General features: G+C 35.9%; 1 protein-coding gene across 2 annotated transcripts in view; it reads right to left on the bottom strand.

Moving 5' to 3' along the window:
* st6galnac3 (ST6 (alpha-N-acetyl-neuraminyl-2,3-beta-galactosyl-1,3)-N-acetylgalactosaminide alpha-2,6-sialyltransferase 3) overlaps positions 1-13,674 on the bottom strand; it is a 70,250-nt gene extending 56,576 nt beyond the window's left edge. For both annotated transcript variants that reach the window (XM_043224288.1, XM_043224296.1), the window contains exon 1: positions 13,480-13,674. In XM_043224288.1, the coding sequence (XP_043080223.1) occupies positions 13,480-13,497 (18 nt within the window). In that variant the 5' untranslated portion in view covers positions 13,498-13,674. The remainder of the gene's footprint in view (positions 1-13,479) is intronic.
* Between the last annotated feature and the right edge of the window lie 8,211 nt (positions 13,675-21,885).

Genomic DNA, 21,885 nt, shown 5'->3' with positions numbered 1-21,885 from the left:
GTCACCAGCAGAGGGAACTCTTCTCTGCTTGTAGGTCCTGCTTTGATTACCAAAGAACATGTGCAGTGTTCCTAATCTGACAAAAGAGGAGAATCTGGAAGCACAAAAGCCTATTTTTCTACACATCCTAAGTCTGTCATCAAAGTCTCATTTGGAGCTGAATAAAATAAAACATCAGAAATCGGTCCACGTGTGTAAAATAGCACTCACTTTTTTAACTGGAACACAATTAAACACTTTTCACACAGTTCCGTTGTTCTACCCCGCTTGCAGATTTGATGCAACGTCTTACGACATGCAACATGCTTTTTCTTTTCACGCTTTTCGCCTTTTTCCAGTTAATTGGGTCTCCAATGTCAGTAGCTGACGGTAGCTCCGTTTGCTTATTTTTACGCATAATTATTATGGGTCATTGCATACAAAAACAAGTTGGAAACACCACGACGTGAATTGCAAGTTCACAATAAACGTATGCGCTTGCTTGAGGTGGATATTTTTTGTTTTTGTTTAGTTTTTCTTCGCGATGGAAATGCATTTACTACATAAATTCCCAGATGTGCGTCAAAAAATTGCAAAAAATTTTTTTTGCATTGGACCATTATCGTCGCACAGCATCTCCGATCCTCCTCTGGTCCTTCAGAAATGCCAAAGCTTGTCTTCAAAATGACTGGCTACTATCACCTAGAACCGTCTGACGCCCGGACACCACAGACACAAGACATCTGCTGCAGATCGCTGCCGAGCGTGAGGTTTGTCAGACAGATCTGGTTTCTTTTTATAGAATGATAAGGAGTTATGCTGGCAAGAGACTGACAGCCTGAACTGCAGTGTTTTAGTATCAATGATTATACTATTATACTGCAGTTTTTAATTTTATATTTTTTGATTGATTTATTCGTTTTTATAGTTTGCACTGCAGTATGTAGTTTAGCCGGCGGTTTTAGTTACGGTTTATACCTCTAGTTTTGGTGCAGGTCTTGGTTGTCAATGCCAATTTGCAAATGTATACACACACACATTCATATGTAAATATTTGTCATGTTTTATGATATTTAATATTTGCTATTATCACAGCAGTGGTTCTCCACCGGGGTCCTCAAACTACTTCCCCCAGGGCTACAGGAGAACCTAAAAGTATTTCGCATTGTTATCATTAACATTTTGAAATTACTAAAAAGCACAAAAAAAAAATCAAGAATGAAAATTGCATGCTTTTTTTCCTCCTCAATGAGTGTTTCCTTAAATTTCTGCAATCACCAAATAATTATTAATTGATGTTATTTCATGTATAAATATAAGTTTGCAATGTTGCAATGAAAACAGGCAGATCTTGGCACAATTACAGAAAAAATACTGTAAATATCTTATTTCCAGTCTACAGTTCCAGCCTTGTGTCACGTTTCCGTGATTTCTCGGAAAGGACTCGGGACTCGAGATACAAAAAACTTAAACAGATTTAATTCTTTAACTCGTAAAATAAACATACAAAGGCAGGCTTCAAAACAAAAACCATTACATTTACAGACTACAAAGACTTTACGGACATCAGAGACTTCAAGGACATCAATGACTTTAACGATCGGACAACGTGAACTGAAAACACACAGGACTAAATACACGAGGAAACTAACTAAATTAACAAGACACGGCTGCAGACAATTAAACAACTAAACACGAAGGGAAGGCAGGGCACAGATAACACGTGGCACGAGACAAAACAACAACAAAAGTCCAGATATGTGACACCTTGATTTACATTTATATTTAATTACTACTCATCGTCTAGTTTTTTTATACTGACTGTGCATTCCATGAAGCTTTTCTAAATTTGTATGTTTTGTCAGGCCGCAAAGAAATATAAAGCTGAGCACTGTCAGTATAACAGTGACCTAACACCATGTTAATGATTTCTGCCAAGCATAGCACGCACAGAGCGAAAAGCAAAGGTCCTATTACTGAGCCTTGCGGTACCTCACACAGACATTGTGATTGATATAATACCTCTTCGTTTACTGCTACAAACAGAGTATTATTTGAACTATGCCAAAGCATTTACACTAATGCCATAATTTCCGAGTAGAAAGTTGGGATCTGAAAGAATGTTGTGATAGATTGTATCAGAAGCTTATCATCTCTTCAGAGATACTCTTTCGGCATATCAGCAAAGTCACTCGGTTTTTTATAGGCTGTAGATTTACAGCTATGTCGTACTCCTTTCACTTGTTAAATTGTTTAAATGTACTCCAAAGGGGTTTTTTTTCTATCCACGACCTTGATCTGCAAAGACATTCTTTAAGTGTTCTATTTTTTTAAACGGGGATGATTTAGCTGTATCGTAATAAAGGCTGCAAATATTATACTATTATATTAAATATGTATATTGTATAAACATATGGGACTTTATATTATTGTTTTAATCACTTTTATAGACCGCAAAAAGCCAAATGAAGTCCACTGTTATCTAGGGCTGTAAAACAACAGCAAAAAAATACATGTTTTTTTTCTTAGTAAAAACAGTGTCTTTAGTATTTGCATCAAACAGACGCAATAATTTATTTTAATTTATTTTATTTACACTCGGTGTGAGTACACTCATTTTTAGTTTGTTTTATTTATATATATATATATATATATATATATATATATATATATATATATATATATATATATATATATATATATATATATATATATCTTACTGTTTCTGCATAATTTAGAACAAGTTGTAACTGCATTTTTTGGTTCATTGGCACCAGTGCTGACCTATAAAAGCATAACAATAAAACTATAAGCAATAATAAATTATTGACTGAACTTTACCAAAGTAAGCTCTGTAAAAGCTGATGAATCCCTCAAGTAAAGATTCTGAAACTCTGTCCTACTGGTGGTCTTTCTTAATTACATTTTTCATATCAATTTGCACCATTTCTTTTCATAGAGATTGCCAATTACAGTTGAACGCTCACTGTCTGTCCCGTTTCTCTGACAACCCTGAACTGTTTAGCATTTAAAAGGCTTTCATAAAACCAGGTCAGTGAAGATGTAATCCTGGTGACATGACACATCACTAGAGAGCTCTCAGCCTGTTTGTCACAAATTCTCCACAGTGCATGAGCTCGTTCCTCCTCAACCACCCCAATTAAAACTTCATTAGGGGAAAATTGAGGAGAGCAAAATATGTGGCTTTAGGCGTTTGAAATATATAAACACTATTAACTAGCTCACAGGTTACAATTTCACACTCGTGGATCATAACAGTATTTGACGTCAAAGCATAATCTCTAAAATGGAGATGCCTAAAAATATATTTCAAATTCTGACTATATTGTGGCACAACTTTAATGTATTATCTTCTTAGGAGACCGAATGGTTTCTAACTTTCAGAAGCCCTGACCTAAGAGATACATATTACACAGTGGGCGTATTATATTTTCTATTGAGTATAGTATAGTTATTTTTAGACAGTGGGAATATTATATTACCATTGACTATAGTACAGTTATTTTAAGAAACGTAGTCCACTACAGCTTGCAAAAATAAGCATTTTGTTAGTAGGGCTGCAACTAACAATTATTCTGATAATCAATTAGTTTGGCCGATTATTTTTTCGATTAATCAGATAAAAAGCCCAGTTTTCTTTTTTTAATTGACAAAAAACTTATCCCGTGCAATGTTCTTCAAACAAACGTGTGCACTGTATGCTATGTAAATGGTACTGTTTATGCACTTTTGACTGTAAAGTGCTTGACTATTTTTTTTTTTGTAATTATATCACTAAAAATAGCCAGCTACTGTTACTAAAGAGCTTATTGGAGGACTAACCAATACAGAAAGCTAAAATATTATTTTGGTTATCACTAATACTGTTATTTCAGAGCAGCAGTGGCACAAAGCTTACATAACTTGTGGAAAACCTTACATGCATTTTTCGCTCAGCTTTTTGTATGTGGGCACAGGCAGAATATATATTATTTTTGGCATTCTATACAATGCGAAAGCCTACTACTGCATAGCATTTCTCATACAAACATCCTTTATTCTAGAAAAGATATAACGTACCTGAGAAGGCAAACATTGACTCATATGGAAATTGTGAATTTATTGGTGGTTATGTAAAAAAAAGGAAAAAATAATAATTAAAAAAATTAATCAGATAAATTCAATTAATGTTTTGTGCATTAAAAATTGTAAACACCCAGCACAGAATTTCTGAGGGGAAAAAATTATAGGGCTATTGTAAAAATAAATTAACCATGCTTTCGAATAAACAGAAATGCTAAAGCACAAAATTTTGGAACAATAAAACAAAAGGATGGAAAAAGATGAAATGGGCCCTAAATGAAATTGTGTCAAACTTTTAATAAACTGATATTAAATTAAGTTTCATTATTCTAATTAATAACTTTTTTCTTGGTTAATAAAAATGTATTTAACCATTAACCATTGTGGTTGCATGCATTAGTGACATTTTGCTGTTTTGTTTGGATTCAGGAAATTGAATAAAATGAATTATATTGCCTATCCTCTCGGGATATTTGGAATCATAGTCACAGGTACCCCAGACACATTATTTTTTTCTTTTTTGAAGCATAAACCCCATAAAAAAAACGAAGCAAGCTTCAGGTCTTCTAATGTTTCTCTAAGGCACTGATACTCGACTGCCATTGGTTCATCTGCGTTCGAGGGGAAGGGCTTACCGATAAGTCAATTCTGCTTGTTTTCAATATTGTTATATAAGAGGGAGTGTTAATACATTAAAATAATTAATCATAATTTAATTTTATATTTCCAGTTCTGATTCCTTACATTTAAAAAAAACAACAAAAAACAACAGACACTGAGGGGAAAAAAAGAAGAAGCCTGATTTCAGATTAAAGTTGTGCGTTTTCGTCGTCGCAGTACAGTAGAGAACATCCATTATGGCCAATTTTCATACAGTGCAATTTTCCGCCATAATGTTTCAGCTGCCAAAGCACCATTTTCATGTAAATATAATCTCCACTTCCTTTGAACTTCATTTATACAGTAGCCTGCAACATTCGTGCCAGCATTTTTTCTATCCACTTCACGGTTGTCCACACAAATCATTTAGCAGCAATTATTGTTCAATTTACTGGCTTCCGTATCTATTCGCTTATTTTACGCGTTTATTAAAATATTGCGGCTCAAACCCGCGTGCAGCCTAACGCGGTCAGGATGGTTTAGTCACTTAAAATAATATTTTACTAATATTTTAGATGTCACCACATGAAACAGTTTACAGAGGATACTTTCAGGGTTTGATGTTGAAAAAATGTGACAAAAAGCGAAATGTGTTTGCATCACAGCTTGCCGTTTCTTGTCCTACTGGATAAGAGTTTTTGTCAATCACCCGCGTACAACAATCTGGCCTTGTAACTTACATCTGACACACTGATTTCTGTGTTGTGCTCTCTAAGGCCAAGACAATGTCTGTCAGCTCTGTGGGTGATTAATGTGAACACTGAGCTGTTCGCCGACTTCCTGCACTTAAAACAATTGAGCGCCATTATTCCTGGCGAGGGTCACACAAAAAGGTTCTCGTTCGCTGATGTACTTTGGCTTTATATTTTGGAATGACCTGGAACTTTGCCCAGACACGTATATCAGCTCAGTTGCTGCCTTGTGAAATTATCGTGGCATTTTTAGATCTAGGACGCTGTGTACTCGAGGCAGGTCCCCGGCAATGGCCATCTGCTTCAGGAAATAGCTACACCGTCAGAGAAATACTAAGCCAGCACTGGGAATACTGTATGGTATCTGGCAAAGTGGCAGTACACTGGCTTTAGTGTATTGCTTTTCAGTGCAGCTTTTGACTTTCTCCATACAACAAGAGAGGAAGAAATAAAAGCCATGGAGTTATTTGAACTTCCATTGCATTTCTGTACCTCATACGCTCAAGATGCATATAAGATGAAATAAAACTGTAACAATTTAAGAGAAGACTTTGAATTAATCTTTTTTAGAGAAGCATAAAGTTCTTGCATTTATTGCAAGTATGGAAAGAATCATAATCAATTGTTTTCTCAGCAAACCTGACGGAGAGATTAACGCTTCTCTCAGTAACATCTGGATTTGCAATGGAAAACTCACATGGTGTCATTCCTAAAATAGACATTTTGAACAATTCCAAAAAAAATCACAGATCCACGTCACTTAAGACCTTGAACTAACACCTAGGTGTGTAATGATTCCTGCTGTACGCAAACACACGAACTCGCATCTGTCTTCGTCAAGGTCCGGCTATTAGATGTCAGTCTAGTCTATGACGATATCTAACCCTGAAAAAATAGAGTTGCACGTAGCTTTCCTCCAAAAAGTCTCAAGGACAGGTTCTATAGAAGACAAAGTATGGTACAGGAACTTATGAAGTGGAGAAGGAAATCTCAACTTACTCTTCAAACTTTTGATTTTGTAAGAAGAGATGAAAGGCACTGGTGGGACTGGACTGGAATGACAGATTAGCTGAACTTTCTCAATAACACAATGCACATGTAAGCCCGAGTGTCTTAAACTCAAAATTGTGCTCCCAGATTCTATGAAAAATGTTGTACCTGAAGTGATTTAAAGAAGTAAATAAATAATGGACAGTCCTCATGATCTTGGCTCACAAATTCCACCAAAGAAGCACCATAAAAGGGCCCTCTCTATTTGTCTTTGATGGACCTTCACCTGATCTCCTGAGAACATCGCTGTAACCCTGTTACACCAGAACCATAGACACGCCTCTTTATAGTTATATAAAAAATTATCCTGGCCCTCCAAACCTTTCCATGGCTATCTGTGTATACAGCTTGGAAGATGTTACATAAAGTTTGTGTATAAAACATCCCTCACATGGCTCCGGGGGGTAATTAAAGGCCTCCTGCAGCGAACCCATGCGTTTTTGAAAGATAAATATCCACATTTCAAACATAATAAACACTCATTTCCTCACTTTTGTTGGATTCGCTACATTAGGACTTTATTCAACCCTTGTAGCCATATGAGGGATGTTTTATGGATGTGTGCATTTTACTTAAAAGAACTCTCCGCTTTACCATTAAAAAAAAATTGGCTCAGAGCTAGGCAGCTTAGTTTGATCTTTCTCTATTCAGCCCGATCTCTGGTTCTGGCGGTAGCACTTTTAGCTTAGCTTAGCATAGATCACTGAATCTGATTAGACCATTAGCATCTCGCTCAAAAATGATGACCAAAGAGTTTCAATCACTTTCCTATTCATAGTTAGACTCTTCTGCAGTTACAGCACGTACTAAGGCCGACGGAAAATGAGAAGTTGCGATTTTCTAGGCCGATATGGCTTGGAACTATACTCTCATTCTGGTGTAATGATCAAGAAACTTTACACCATGGCTGCTGCAGGCAACAATGATATTACGCAGCGCCTGAAAAAGCTGGGGACTGATGGCATCCATGATTATTACGCTGGAATGAGAGTATAGTTTCTATCTATACTGGCCCAGAAAATCACAATTCTTTATTTTCCATCGGTCTTAGTACTTGATGTAACTACAAATGTCAAACTTTTGGCTGAATTGGCTGAATGGATTTAAAATGGTGGATAAAAAAAAAACTATTAGCCTATTTTGAAAAGTGTTAACATCTTCTGAACTGTATATAACAAGCACCTGTTTATACGGCTTGGAGGTGCCATTTTTTAATATAACTCTGATTAGATTCGACTGAAATCTGAATGATCTGAACCATTTAAGATACTAATAGTACTTTGAATGATTGTATCGAACTAGAAACTCATGCTTTCCGTTTCTTGCCTTATGCATCATAAAAAAATGATTTAATGTTTTGCATCCATTTGTAAATTATTGTACATTTTCATAGATATTTTTGAGGACCTAACCTCAACCCTGCCATAAACCTAACCATTACTTGACAATATAGAACATGTAAGAAGCAGGGAAAAAAATCACTGCAGTGCCTGCAAAAATGCACCAAAAAACATATTACAAACAATTTGTGTTGCATTCTATGTCTTGAAGTCTGAAGCATATATCTTTACAATATGATATCTTTATGTGAGGAACACATTTACTCTGAAATTAATCACTGGAAACAATTCCGCAGTTACATATCATCCAAATTATCCATGCCCTATGCTTTGATGCCAAAGAAGTCTCAGTGAGTCATCAAGCTTGTTAAAACAATAAAGCATAGGGGTACTTTCAACGTCATAACAGTGACACTAAAAGCACTTGACTATACTTTGCTTTTTGATGCCTTGCGTGTAAGAACGGGTTGTCTTTTCTGCATTTTATATCAGCTCTGTTTTTTTTGTATACCAATTTAGTTTACACTTTAATCTCGGCATTGTGTACTGCAAATAAGGTTGGCACTTATGGCAAATTGCTTGTGATATTCCTCACTGTAAGTTGCTTTGGATAAAAGCATTTGCTAATTAAATAACTATGCAAATTTGAAACATAAAGTAGTCCATATGACTCACTAATATCCCCGGTCTTCTAAAAGCATAAAGTAGTGAAGAGCAGACAGCAGCGTAAGTATCTTACATTTAATCTGAGAAAGCACTCAAACCTATTTGCATTTATAATAAAACAGTGCATTGTGAAGCTGAATAAGTAATGAGAGGTTTTTCATTTTAGGGTGGACTGTTTCTTTAACTATACATGCAAATGATCCGCAGCACTATAAATCATTTGTACTAAATTAAATGTTTAGTCTGAACAAAACGTGTTTTCACCACAAAATCTTTCAATGATTATGAGTCAAAAGACTTGATTACTGTAAACAACTTTATCAAAATACAGTCAGCTTTAAAAATGATCTGTAGATTATAAAATGACATTGATTTGGTATAAATGAATATTTTTGGTAACTAAAAAAAAGCCTCTCTTTTGTCTGAAAGACTACTTGGGATGTACGTAGGAATGCGGGGACATTGAGTAACACTGTTTGCAAATCATCTAAATCAAAAGTGACAACCGGGTTGATGGTCCGAGATGTCATCATAATTCATCACATACTGTTTATAACGAAGGGGGTGTAAACACAGACCTACAATAATAACAGCACTAATGATCTGCGTCATTCGTGGCGCTGCGTATTAGAGGGTAACTGTCGATTAATTCTGTGCTGATTAACTGAATCAAGCGACTGATGAGAAGAAATCTCCAAAAACCTTATAGTGTCATTTTTAGCCATTTGTGTTTAATAAGCATTTTATCAAACAACAGAAATGGCCTGCAATACACGTTTCTGCGTAACAAAATCTTTCATTTGAAATTCCACTTCGTTAAAGAAAGGCACGTTAAAATTCAGGCTGGATTCACATCTGTTGTGCGCAAATGGATCAGAAGTGTAAATCCTCCCAACAGCCACACAAGCAGATGCCTGCAATATCTCTCCCTGGCCTCCTCACATTCCTGCTAAGCTACTTACCCACATCAACACTGTTACCATTCCAAGCCAGATTACTAGTCAAACGAGATGTCGTTCACTTCCTGACCTAGCTGTCTTTCTCCGCCTCCCAAACGAGGCTGAGCTACAGCACCAAACTAAACATCGCACAATGAAACATCCAGACTACAGAGTCTCCTCGTAGGACATCGGAATGGAACAAGGACCAAATTGGATTTGAAAAAGGGGAAATCGTCTTGTGGGAAGGTTAATGTGTAAAGTGCCTGCTAATCCGTCTTACCTGCGACCTTTTAAGCTTGGCTTCGCTAAACAGCAAACCGTGCTTTGAGTTGCATGCGCCACATCTCTGAAACAAGGCTAGTGAAGGAAGGAGTTCAGCCAAATATCAAAACTGGGTCTCCGTTTACCCATCCCTTGTATTGTGAGGTCTGATAAACCATGGGTTAAAAATTAAAGAAATATTTATGTGCAAATTACAATTTTTCATGTATAACAACCTAAATTTGGGACAGGTTAAGCAGTATAATTATATAATCGGCAACAGTATAAATGCATATATATATATATATATATATATATATATATATATATATATATATATATATATATATATATATATATAAAAATGCAACTAAGAAATTGGTTAAATGCATGTATTTGACATTTAAGATAACACAGATATCATTAGTCAAAAGATAATAATAAAAACTGACATGACAAAGGTAAAAAAATACAATTTATGTGAAGACTTTTATAATGAAATAACAAATAACAAAAATTATATTTTTTATTCATTAAAGAATACAAAAATATATTTCTGTATTTTTCTATATTTTTAATATATTTTTTATTTTACTATATATTTTTCATTGAATGAATATAGACTTCATACGCATAAAATGTTTAAAAAAATAAATGTTAGCAACACCTATACAGAACTGACAAGCATAAAATACTTTTAAAAAATAAATATAAATTTAGCAACCCCTATACAGTGGCATTAAGATGCATGGTGCACCGAATGTAAAGCTATTGTGTGTGTGTGTGTGTGTGTGTGAGCAGTGCTGGATTAGTCTGAATACAATATGTGTAGGGAAAGCTCATTTAAATTGTCTAATAGGACTGATACCTTACAGGCATATGTTTAAAAATACATTAAAGTTTGCTATGCTGAATGACTCCCAATTGCTCTTCTCTATTATTGTCAACACAAATACGCAAAATGCTTTTTTTGGACTGTTGGACCACTCTGAAGTTAAACCTCTTAAAATTAGCCTAATAGAATTGTGTGTAATCCCATCCAAACTGTCTGTTTCTCATGATCTTACAGATAATCTCTGGATTTGGATTCTTTGGGTCTTTAATACTTTCTCAAATGTTTAACATATTTGCAGTTCCAACACCCAGATTGTCTTCATTTCAATCACAACTCTATCCATTTAAGACATTATTCCCATTTAAAACGCACGCGTTGCAATTTTTAATCTACATAAACTATTAGGTAATTAAAGGCAAATTCATCAGAATAAACACAGAAGTAAACTTTCAGAGAGTTTGATAATCTAATATATATATATATATTACACTATAAATATAAATACAATAATATAAAAAATACAAAATAATTATTGCTGTCAAAAGATTTTTGTTTACATAATATAGTGTATATAGTGTATTATATATATATATATATATATATATATATATATATATATATATATATATATATATATATATATATATATAAACAAGAAAATATCTATAGTTACTTTTTTCTACTTTTTTGCTTTAGATAAACTAACAATTGTGCTTCACTGTTCTTTTTTATTGGCTGAAGAGTATTGAACCATTTTCTCCTGTATTGTACTGTACAGTATATATGTGTGTGTGTGTGTGTGTGTGTGTGTGTGTGTGTATAGTTGAATCAACCTTAATACATTAAGTATTACAGCATTAAAACATTTCAAATGACCTGGTCTTGTAGAAAAAGCTCAAGGTAACAGCTGCAGGTTTTTTTTTTTTACAGTGAAGTATGCATGCAAAAGGCTGAGCGCAGGCCGAACTGACCACTGTGGCCCTGTGAAGTGGACAATGCTGGAACTAATTCTCAGCGATTACAAAGAGGCTCTCAGTGGCACACCGCACTCTGACCAGCTCTTGAAGATTACATTACCATCACAAAACCGTCCAAACTGTCCAGAAGAAAACAGAGGATTCAAGGAATTCCAACAGAAGCACGAGTCCACATAAAGCAGGAACATGTATTTTATATGAGCAGCTTTAAATAGTTAATCTGTCGCTGCTCTCTGTTTGCCGATTGCCATCTGATGCAGACGTATAGATTAAGGGTAATGATAAAGCACTGACAAAGGCACCTCTTTATCAGACAGTACAGCCGACTGAGGCTATTTACAGCCACACAGGAATCTCCTGATTATACGTCTTCAGTTTCAAAGAGCGGCATGCGGACATTGTAATTTAAATTAAAATTGTTACCCGTTAAACACAGTTGCTAAACAACCCTTTGCATCCCTTCCATACGGCTGCTTTTGTACGGCGGTTAAGTGCTGTTTATTTTAAACATCACTTGTTTGGATTCGATGTGAATATATACAAAATCAAAACATTTTAAACGATATAGAAGATGCATGCACGATTTCACACAGCCGGTTCCCTAAAACCGAAACGCAATCTCTTCGGCCCTAGCGTTACCAATCAAGCAATTATTGTTTTCGGACAGGTCTGGTCAGGTCTCCAATTGGTCATCGATAGTTCCACCCCCAAATCATGGATGTGCACAGAACGGCAAGAACAGTTTTGGCCCAAACATTAATTTTTTTTAGCCGTTTAGCCATACTAGCCCAGCTAGTATGGATATCCACTTTTAGATACACGGCAAGCCGAATCAAGCTTCAGTGGAAATAGTTTTGGCTCTATTAAACTTTTGGGTGAAGAACTAGGCCTATCCGCGTTTCTGACCAATTAGCGATGTAGGCAGTGTTCAGGAAACTTGCCTGAAAACAATAATTTTTTTGCAGTTTGTGCAAAAGCAACTTAAGCTGCTGTCAGGCTGGTTGGGATGCTCAAGCAAACAAGTTCTGATAGAACGAACCAAAACAATACACACTTCAGCTTTAATACACATTGGTGAACCACGAACTAGAGAAAGACATATCGAGTGTTTATTACAAGAACTAAGACGACACATAAAGGATATTAGAAGTGTAACAAATGTTGTAATACACTACACTATACATCTATTATTATAAGCATCAAAAGAAGCAGTAGCATGAGCCTTCTTGCCATGCAGTCAACATTATTTGTGTTTTAAAATCAGCTCAAAATATACAATTTGTATGGTTCAAACCGGATGAAGTCACAGAATCCTAATTTAAAATTGTACCTACCATAAACTACACAAGTTTCAGACTGCCTCTACTTTTGGCTTTGACACATCCAGACAATAAATCAGGCAAAAGTTGTGTATTCCAGCCATTTCTTATATTAATATTTTATACCCACATCTGAAACTTTGCAAAAAAAAAAACAATTTCAATAAAGATTTCTTAAAAGGTTTCTTTTTTTTTCAGCAGTAGCATCCTGATGCATGAAGGTCTTCATTTGTTTCTGAACAGAAGGTTGTGAAACCTCAGAGAGGATATGGAAACCGTAACTATACGTGTAATGAAGTGCATTGCATTAAAGCTAATAACTTTGTTGCATTGCCTCTTACAGCGAATGATCTTTGCGGACTCAGGCATCGCCTTAGACATCTCGGACGGTTCTTATCGTCGCATGAACTCGAATACGCTCATTCAATCTGGTTGTAAAGTGCAAGCAAACTGAGTGATCGCACGTGTCGCACTTGAACAATGTTACATGAAGCTTCTACAGCACTGTTACGTTCATTACAAAAGAACCCAGCTATGAGCGGAATCCTCCGTCTCTCGTTGCACGCCTCTGATCGTAAAACACCGACACTTGCTAATGCAATCTGAGCAGCGCGTTAATGCGCATCCATACATTTCTGGATATAAAGCGAGGCAAACACTCAGCTGCTCGACTTACCTTCCAGATCCAGGCCATCTTAAGACTGAATAATAGCTCGCAGTGCTGAAGTGTTCGTGCCTATCTATAGACGGAGAGGCCAGCGTTGGCTGCTTAATGGTTTATTTACATGCGCCATGGATGTCCGACGTTGGTGTGGCGATGAAACATTTCAGTAAATATTGTGGAGTACCGTTATTCATGCTCTATCCCTGATCTACAGAGCTCGGGTTGACGCGCGCTCCTATTGGCTCATAGCTACGAGAGCCCCGCCCCCCTCGTCACGTGACTGGCCGTTCATTCCTGCGCTGTAATGTAAAGGATGGTCCGTGTGGACGAACTTCACTATTGTTACGGAGAAAGTAGGCCTGCACACAAGCGGTAATAATGATTTATCGTTTTCCGTTTAGATTTGGTTTGATGTCGCAGCATTTGTGCACAGGGAGGTACATGAGCTCACCGTATAACGATTGCTGCTCACAAAAATAACAAATACACCGCTTTGTGAGGTATGATGTCAGTGTGCAAACGTAAAAACATTAACATGACTAAATAAATGCGATTACAAATAAAGCTTAGAAACTGAATTGGCTAAAAAAAAAAGATTAACGCAGGATACGATGCATTATAAAAAAATGTTTGCATCACGTATAAGATTAACAGTGTTGTTTTCTAACGTTCACAAGTAAATACTAACAAATGCTAAGTCTCGAGGGAACCGTTTGGGTAAATCTGACAAAGCTATTGTAAATGTAATGTAATACGAAGGTGCCATAAAAAATGAAAATAATGGTCAAAGTTTGAATGAAACGTGCAAATGTGTACTTAAGCTGAACTAGGTCACAGTAACATGAAACAGTGAGAATTGCGGTTGATTCTACATGATTACACTGCATTCAAGGTCATGAAGTGTGCAGCACAAAGCCACTCTGGCTCTGTGTTAATTCAGGCATTGTGAGGTTCTGTGAGATGGATTCTGAATGATGATCTCTCTTGGGCTCTGTAATTCTCTGCCTGCGCTGACAGACTCAACAATGCAGCCATGCCAGAGACGGTTCCCTCTTAAAGGGATAGTTCACCCAAAAATGTAAATTCTGTCATCGTTTACTCACCCTCGGCTTTTTCCTGAACTGTTTCTTTCTTGCGCTGCTCATAAAAGAAGATATTTTGGAGAATGATGGCAAGGTAGCCTTTGACTTCTATAGAAAAGCTGTTGTGCTTTAAATCTTCAAGGCTTTCATGATAATACGATGCTTGGCAATGCAAAACTTCTTAAATATTTTAGCGCAATAAGGCTGTGGACGTTTATTTATTTTTTGCTGTTGTTTGTTTGAAAGTCATTTCATAATGCTAGCTTTACTAGGGAGACAGAGGGATATATAAAGTTACTTTACTTTATTACTTTACTGTACATGTGATGCCATAAAACCCAGCTATGGCGTCTTTAAAGGTATATCACTGCACGGTCCTGTTCTCAACCAAAGGAATGGTTCTTTATAGGACATACAAGATGTAAATGGGTTTGTTCCTTCACCAGAACAGATTGGGAGAAACGTCACAGGACCTCTGCAGTTAAATAGCTGTCGACTTCCATTGTCTTCAACAGAAGAAAAAAACTCATACAGGTTTGCTGCGAAAAAAAAATTGTTTTCGGATGAAGAGGTAAAAATATATGTAGTTCAAAGGTTTTTTTAATTTTTGAAACTAGTCTCTCATGCTCACCATTACTGAATTTTTTTATTAAAAGGCAGTTAAAAATGTAATATTGTGGAACATTACTACAGTGTTTTTTTTTTTTAAAGTGTAAACAAAGGCAACCTGCAATCCCATAATGAACTCCAAATGACATAAGCATATTAAAAACAACAGTGTATGAATTTATTATCTCTCAAAAGAAAAAGTCAACTTCGAATCATTGAAATGAGTCGTTTTGAAAACGAATCCCAAGCTGCTTCGTGGCGACGTCAACATGAAACATTCGCATATTGCCCGCCGTTGGTCTGTATGAAAATGTAAATTCATTCTTTGCCACTAGGTGCTACTTTTGGAGAAGTAAAAAAAATAGTGGTTTCCTCGGTAACACTGTACACAAAGCAGCACTGCGCTCACAAACAATGCTTTATCAGGCATTACAGGCATAAAGAAATGAAAATTAGGCCAATCATAAAAATGAATCCTTGCGCTAAACGTTTGGGAGTCGTTGGGCAAGTAAAGAAAAAAATAATAAATGCATAAGACTTAATGTGTTTTTAATCTTGCATGCAACCTGTTTTTGGCGACTCCCAAAACCATAGGAACCTACCATTAGCCATAATAGGGGCACTTTAAAAGAATTTAACTTGAGTATGCAATTTAGGCTGCTTTATGCAACCTAGGGCATTCCCAAAAGCATACAAACAGTTTTGGGCAATGGGAGAAATTCTGTGTACAGAAACTTGACTTCACTCTGGTGATGTATACAGGATTTCTCCAGTCATTTAGTCTGTTACAATTTATTATTATTATTAATATTTTATTTCAGTTTAATCACAACTTTAATGCGCATGAGCAACCTCACGTTCGTTGCCTATTACATGTGGAAGCCATTCTATCCAGCCTTAGCATAGTTGCTAAAATGTTCAGCGCTCCCGTTCTTCAGAGGAATAAGGTTTATTAGCAACCAGCAGAGATTAACATAAAAAAATCAACAAATAAAAATAAACGCATAAAAATAGCAAGCTTTTCTTCACTTTGACTGGTTACGCTCGACCTTCTCTGTTAATAAGCATAAAAAAAAATCCCCATTGTTAGTCACTGCTAAAGCCTAGTCTACTAAATCATAAGACAGACTAGATTTAGCACACACTTGCTCCAGTTTATTCTTCGGCTGCACAATGCATTTCACAATTTCGAACTGCAACGGAAGCACATAACTTTTAAGAATATTAAAATAGCAGTTGATCAAACTAATGAGGCTACCCTTTGATAATTTTCACATTACATTGCAGCTCGTATAGCAAAGCATTTCATTCAACGTCAAACGTTGCCAGCACAAAATGAAACGTAAAGAATAAGCGGAAAGTAATATTATTTTAAGACCGAGCCTAGAGACCTAATGTTCAGTGGAAACAAACAACACCAAGAACTAACTTCAAGCTGACCTGCGTGGCTGTATGTGTGCTTTTCTCTTGTATAGAGAGTAAAGCTGTGTTAAACAGAATTGAGCCTCGGGCAAGCTTTAAGAAAAAAGCACTTAATAACTAGATGAGAAAAAGGCCAAGGGGAGGAAAAAAAAAAAAAGTTGTACACCACTTTGTGGCCTAATTTTAGATTTGATCATTGGATTTAGGATTTTTGTTTCCATAATATACTGTATGTGTGTGTTCTGTGTATATTTATTATGTATATATAAAAGCACAAACATATTTGCATGTATTTACATGTCTACATTTATGATATGATATGTATACCTTCCTATATATACCTTTCTACCTTATACTGTACAGTGCTTTGATGCAACCTGTGTTGTTAAAAGCGCTATATAAATAAAAATGATTGATTGATTGATTGATTGATATATACATATATAAACATAGCATTTTTCTTAAAATTATACATGCACGTACAACACAATAAATATACACATACATATATTATGTGCGCATGTATGTTTTAATGTGGGTTTGGATTCTTGGATGAAGAAACGTCCATTATGGAGCTACTGATCAAATTAAAATTGCATACTCGTCAGGATATTCAGAGTGAAGGCATAATCGAATTCTTTGTAGCCTGAAGTAGTTGTTTATTTGATGGCGGTAAACTGGATTATCCAATAAAGAGGGTAAATCTATCACTTTGAACTCTGCTTTGAAGTGCTTCATGCACTAATTAGGACCGTATCCCTAAATCCATGCACAACAATCCAAGGGTTATTCAACCCAAAATTAACATCCTCTCATCATCTCCCATAACCCTCGTGTTGTTCCAAACGCCTTTGTCTCCTGTGGAAGTTTCGAATAATGTGCTAGTAGCTCTTTTCCACGTAATTGCGTCGAATGGGAAAAGATGCGGTCTTTTTGCAATCAGTTCATGCGTCCAAGTTTTCTGAACTCGCTTAGGGAGAGACGTAGTGATTTCAGTGAACTTAATGCATAATGCAGTTGCTCCGATATTAGCGGGGCTGTGATGATTTATTTATTTAATCGTTCGTTCGTTCTCTGTTTTTGCTCCTCCAGTGAAAATAGTTCCAATTGCTGCCAAAGCAAAACGTGTCGCACCTCTGAGAAGCGCAGCTGTGTTATAAAGCCCTGAATAAATCTGTGTTTTAGGATGAATCGCACGAGTGAATTGCTTTTATTTGAGAATCAGTTTATAACCAATCAACATTATTCACTTACGCGTCCATCAAAATGCAGCGCATTAGTTAAACAGATCTGCAGAGATCATCATATAAATCGCTTAAATAATTCAAAAGCTTTTCATACCAAGTAGCGATTCAATGTTTCATTCAAATGTTAAATGTTAAGCGTGAATTGATCATTTGGTTGCCACATTTATCTATTAAAGCAAATGTGTGTCAATAAAAACATTTCAGTAGAGCTGTTTTCCCTATTTTTTTTTTACACAAAAATACCTTGTACAGAGCTAATTCATATTTGAGTAATATTTCAGGCTTACTTGATTATCCATTTATCATTTTTAGAAAAATCATGTATCATATAGGACACAATAGGTTGTCCATGTAAAAAAAATTTACTGGGATTGAATATAGAGTGAAGACGAATATAAAAGGATACAGTGTGCTTGGGCGGTACGTACATATTTTAGTAGTAATAATAATAATAATAGTAACCAATATACTTTTGGTTAATTAATTTCTAAAATTGCAGATAGTTGCAATGGGATGAAAGCAATAAATGCTGCCTCCATGTGGCAAAGAGAGGAAACACAACCACTGCCCTCAATAGAAAATAATCATCCAAATCAAAGACTAGTACACAAAGTTAAAATAGGGGGGGAAAAAGAGAGAGAGAATAAAGACTGGCATAATTTAAACCTGCAATATGATCGCAGTTTTTAAAGCTTGTTCAAAACGTTTTAACAGAACTGTTTTTAACAGTTTTAAAAGTAAAAAAAAAGTACACATTCATTTAAAATTGTATCAGAATCTACAGGGCATGTCACAATTTTATTGTATAATTACAGCCATGTAAAGACATCCCACTTTGGTGAATTTTTCTCTGAAGGGACCCATTACAAGCATGGCCTTCGGGCTGGCTCTGAAATTTACAGCAAAGACGGGAGAATGCAGTTCATCAGCCTGTGCAGTTTGTTACGGTTTTCAATTAATAGCATTTTAGATAAATGCTAATAATATTACAGATATCTGAACGGATAAACAGACTCGAACTGGTTAAATCGTTGTTTGAGAAAAACCACTTCCATGTAACCATCATGAAAACTTTAGTCTTTTATCTACCATTTCTACTAGAGGTGACCCTCACAGTAAAGACCCTCAAGCTGTCCTCACATCATTAAGCTGCTGGACTGACAGGACCGCCCCCCTCACTATTACATAACGGTCTTGGAGCAACCTATCGTCCTTCAAGGACATGCACGTTTTTTGGGAACTTCAAGAGAGGAGTTCACGAGGCGAACCGTCGAACGTCGCTGTCAGGTGGTGTTCCCAGGGGTCTTACATCAGGACATTAAGATGGAGAACCTCCTTGTCAACGAGACACTCTGCCTCCGGAGATCAAACTGACTGACTTTGGGTGAGAGGTCCTGGTAAAAAAAGATATGTTATAAGAACTGCTGTGTACTGTCCCTAAAAACTGTAGTTTGGACTTATGGATTGCTGCCATACCTAATCGTTTTAATCTCACGAGAAAGACGCTTTTTGACTGAGATGTTTTGATGTGAATTATATTTAATAACTTCAGTATGTCACTGAGTCCTGCGAAATCTATGTCCAGTCCTAATTAAAGACGCCTGAAGTAGTCAGGAATATTAGAAACAGGCAAGCGTGTCGGAATAAAACACAGCAAGACATTGGTCCTCCAGGAGCAGATTTAGACACCTTTGGTCTGTTGTGTAATGCCATGAGATTTCCAAATCAATATGAGTCTTACGAGAGAGTATCAGGTCCCACTTATATGGAGAATAGAGTCAATTTTGCATTCGAAAGGCCGAAATCAGTCATCTTTTTTCATCATTATAAATGCCGATTCCAAAAATAAATTGTTAAAACACGAGTGCAACTGGAAATACGTACTTCTACCTCTACTTACTCTAACTCAATAAAATCGTTACATTTTAAAATAATTTCTGTGCATCAAGTAATGCGACCAGATGGCATCCTACCACGATTCCTCAAAACCTGTCCAAAGCATCCGTACCCAGACATTTTCAGCTCTCTTACCCACCCCGAGCTCTCAGACTGTTTCGAACAGACTACTGTAACTACTGTCAAACTGCGGTCACTTCCGTCCTCTACTGACAACATCATTCACGAATCCTTGGACATCCTCTGCGGCTTTATACTGAGCGAACAAATCAATGACGCCACTTCTCCAACCTTGCAAACAGCCCTTGAGCCGTTCGCGCGTTTACTGGGATGTGTGTACTGATTTATTGTCCACAGCTCCACCTACAACACTATAAATATGTCAAAACTGGCCTTAAAACTTCTGGAGCTGAGTAAATCTGTCTGAAACTGGGCACTTGACTTTTTATCAGGCAGCCTCCAGGTGTTCAAGATGGTAAACACAACAGGAGCACTTAAAATGTGACCCCGATGCGGTCGTTTAGTCATCCTTGTCTTAAGATATACAGTATGTGTGCGTTTCTTAAGTTGAAGTGACAGCACTTGTGGCATAATTTCAGTTACAGTACAATTCATTAACATTAAATGACCGGTGTTTCAAAAGTATTACCATAAATTTATTCTAACTGGAAAATTTCCTTTTCGGTTACATCCTGGTTTACAGTTTTGTTTTCATGACAAGATAACCGCCAAAAACCTTAAAAAAAACCAGAAGAAATAATTATGGCAACACATTATTGTTGTTAAATCCTCTAAAATATTATATTCCCGTCCATTCTTAGTGCCCCAATAGCATGATCAGAGGCAAAAAAAAGGCAAAAACAATGGCAAAAATGTTTTTTTTTTTTTTTATGGCAAACATTATTTACGGCTGATTCTCAACTATGCTATAAAATCTATAAAAAATATTTCATATACAGTTTTGTTTTATGTGTGTAAAAAATTCCCATTATTTTATTTTCCCATTAATCACAGTGTATTTATATACTGTAACCAATTTACAATTTATGTTGCTGTTAGGACATGTTAAAAAAAAGATTAGTTAAACTGTAAGTAAAAATGTTCATAATAATATCTAATATTTCCACAAAAATATTAAAATAATTTATTTTCCTATTCATTTGTTATGTCTCCTAAACTGCACAATAAACATGCTTTTAGTCCTACAGTGGACATGTATGAAAGGATGTCCTGTTTCATAACAAGAAGTCATATTTGGATTGAAATCCATTTTCCTGAGATGTAAGGAAAAGGGTCTGGAGTGATTCCGGACGAAGAAAAGATCTCTGATCTCTTGTCAATTATTATTGCCCTTAAAGGTTCGATTTTTGTGATTTTGTAAAATAAAAGATCAAAAGGATTAACCACGCAGATTAATTTTCACACATTTTGTTGGTTTGTTTTTGTGGTAGCATTATGCCACAAACTTATTATTATTCTATTTATTTAATTGATATATAGTATTCACTGTAACACTATAGTAGCCCAGAGACCACATGGGAGATCTTTTTATTTTATTATTAAGGGGAAAGATGAAATAATTAAATAAATAAAATAAGTCTGAAGGGAAAATATTTGCTTTTGTTCTTATTGGAGATCTGGAGGGAAAATGAAAAGTAATTAAAAACAATTTTTTTGAACTTATTGAACTTCATCTTTGATTTCAACCTGCAAACATCATCCTTAGCAAATCCTAAAAGTATATATTTTCCAGAGCACCTGTATTAAACAGCTGCTGTCTCAGCTCTATATAAGGCTACTCACTATTCACCTTTGAGTGCATTTCCATTTCAGCAACCGCATCATCACATTTACTGATGACACTGCCATTGTTTGTATTTTATCGGTGATGAATGAGGCATGCAAGACGTCTTAGACGTCAGCAAAACAATGGAAATTATTTTTGGGCAACTCGTACACTATTTCGGGACCGGATTTGACTTATCTGATATTTCTTCAGAAACTTTGATTAAATAAAAAAACGCTATTTCCTTTATTGGAACAAACTGAGTCAGCACTGTGCCCTCTCTTCTGCTCTTCCTGCAATTAATGCATTTTGTCATATTTTCATGAAAATGTTTTCAATTCAATGAACAACGAATTTAAATTCGGCAACCAGAACA

This window comes from Puntigrus tetrazona, chromosome 2, assembly GCF_018831695.1.
Source record: "Puntigrus tetrazona isolate hp1 chromosome 2, ASM1883169v1, whole genome shotgun sequence".
Taxonomy (NCBI): domain Eukaryota; kingdom Metazoa; phylum Chordata; class Actinopteri; order Cypriniformes; family Cyprinidae; genus Puntigrus; species Puntigrus tetrazona.
This window is presented reverse-complemented; position numbering and strand designations above follow the sequence as displayed.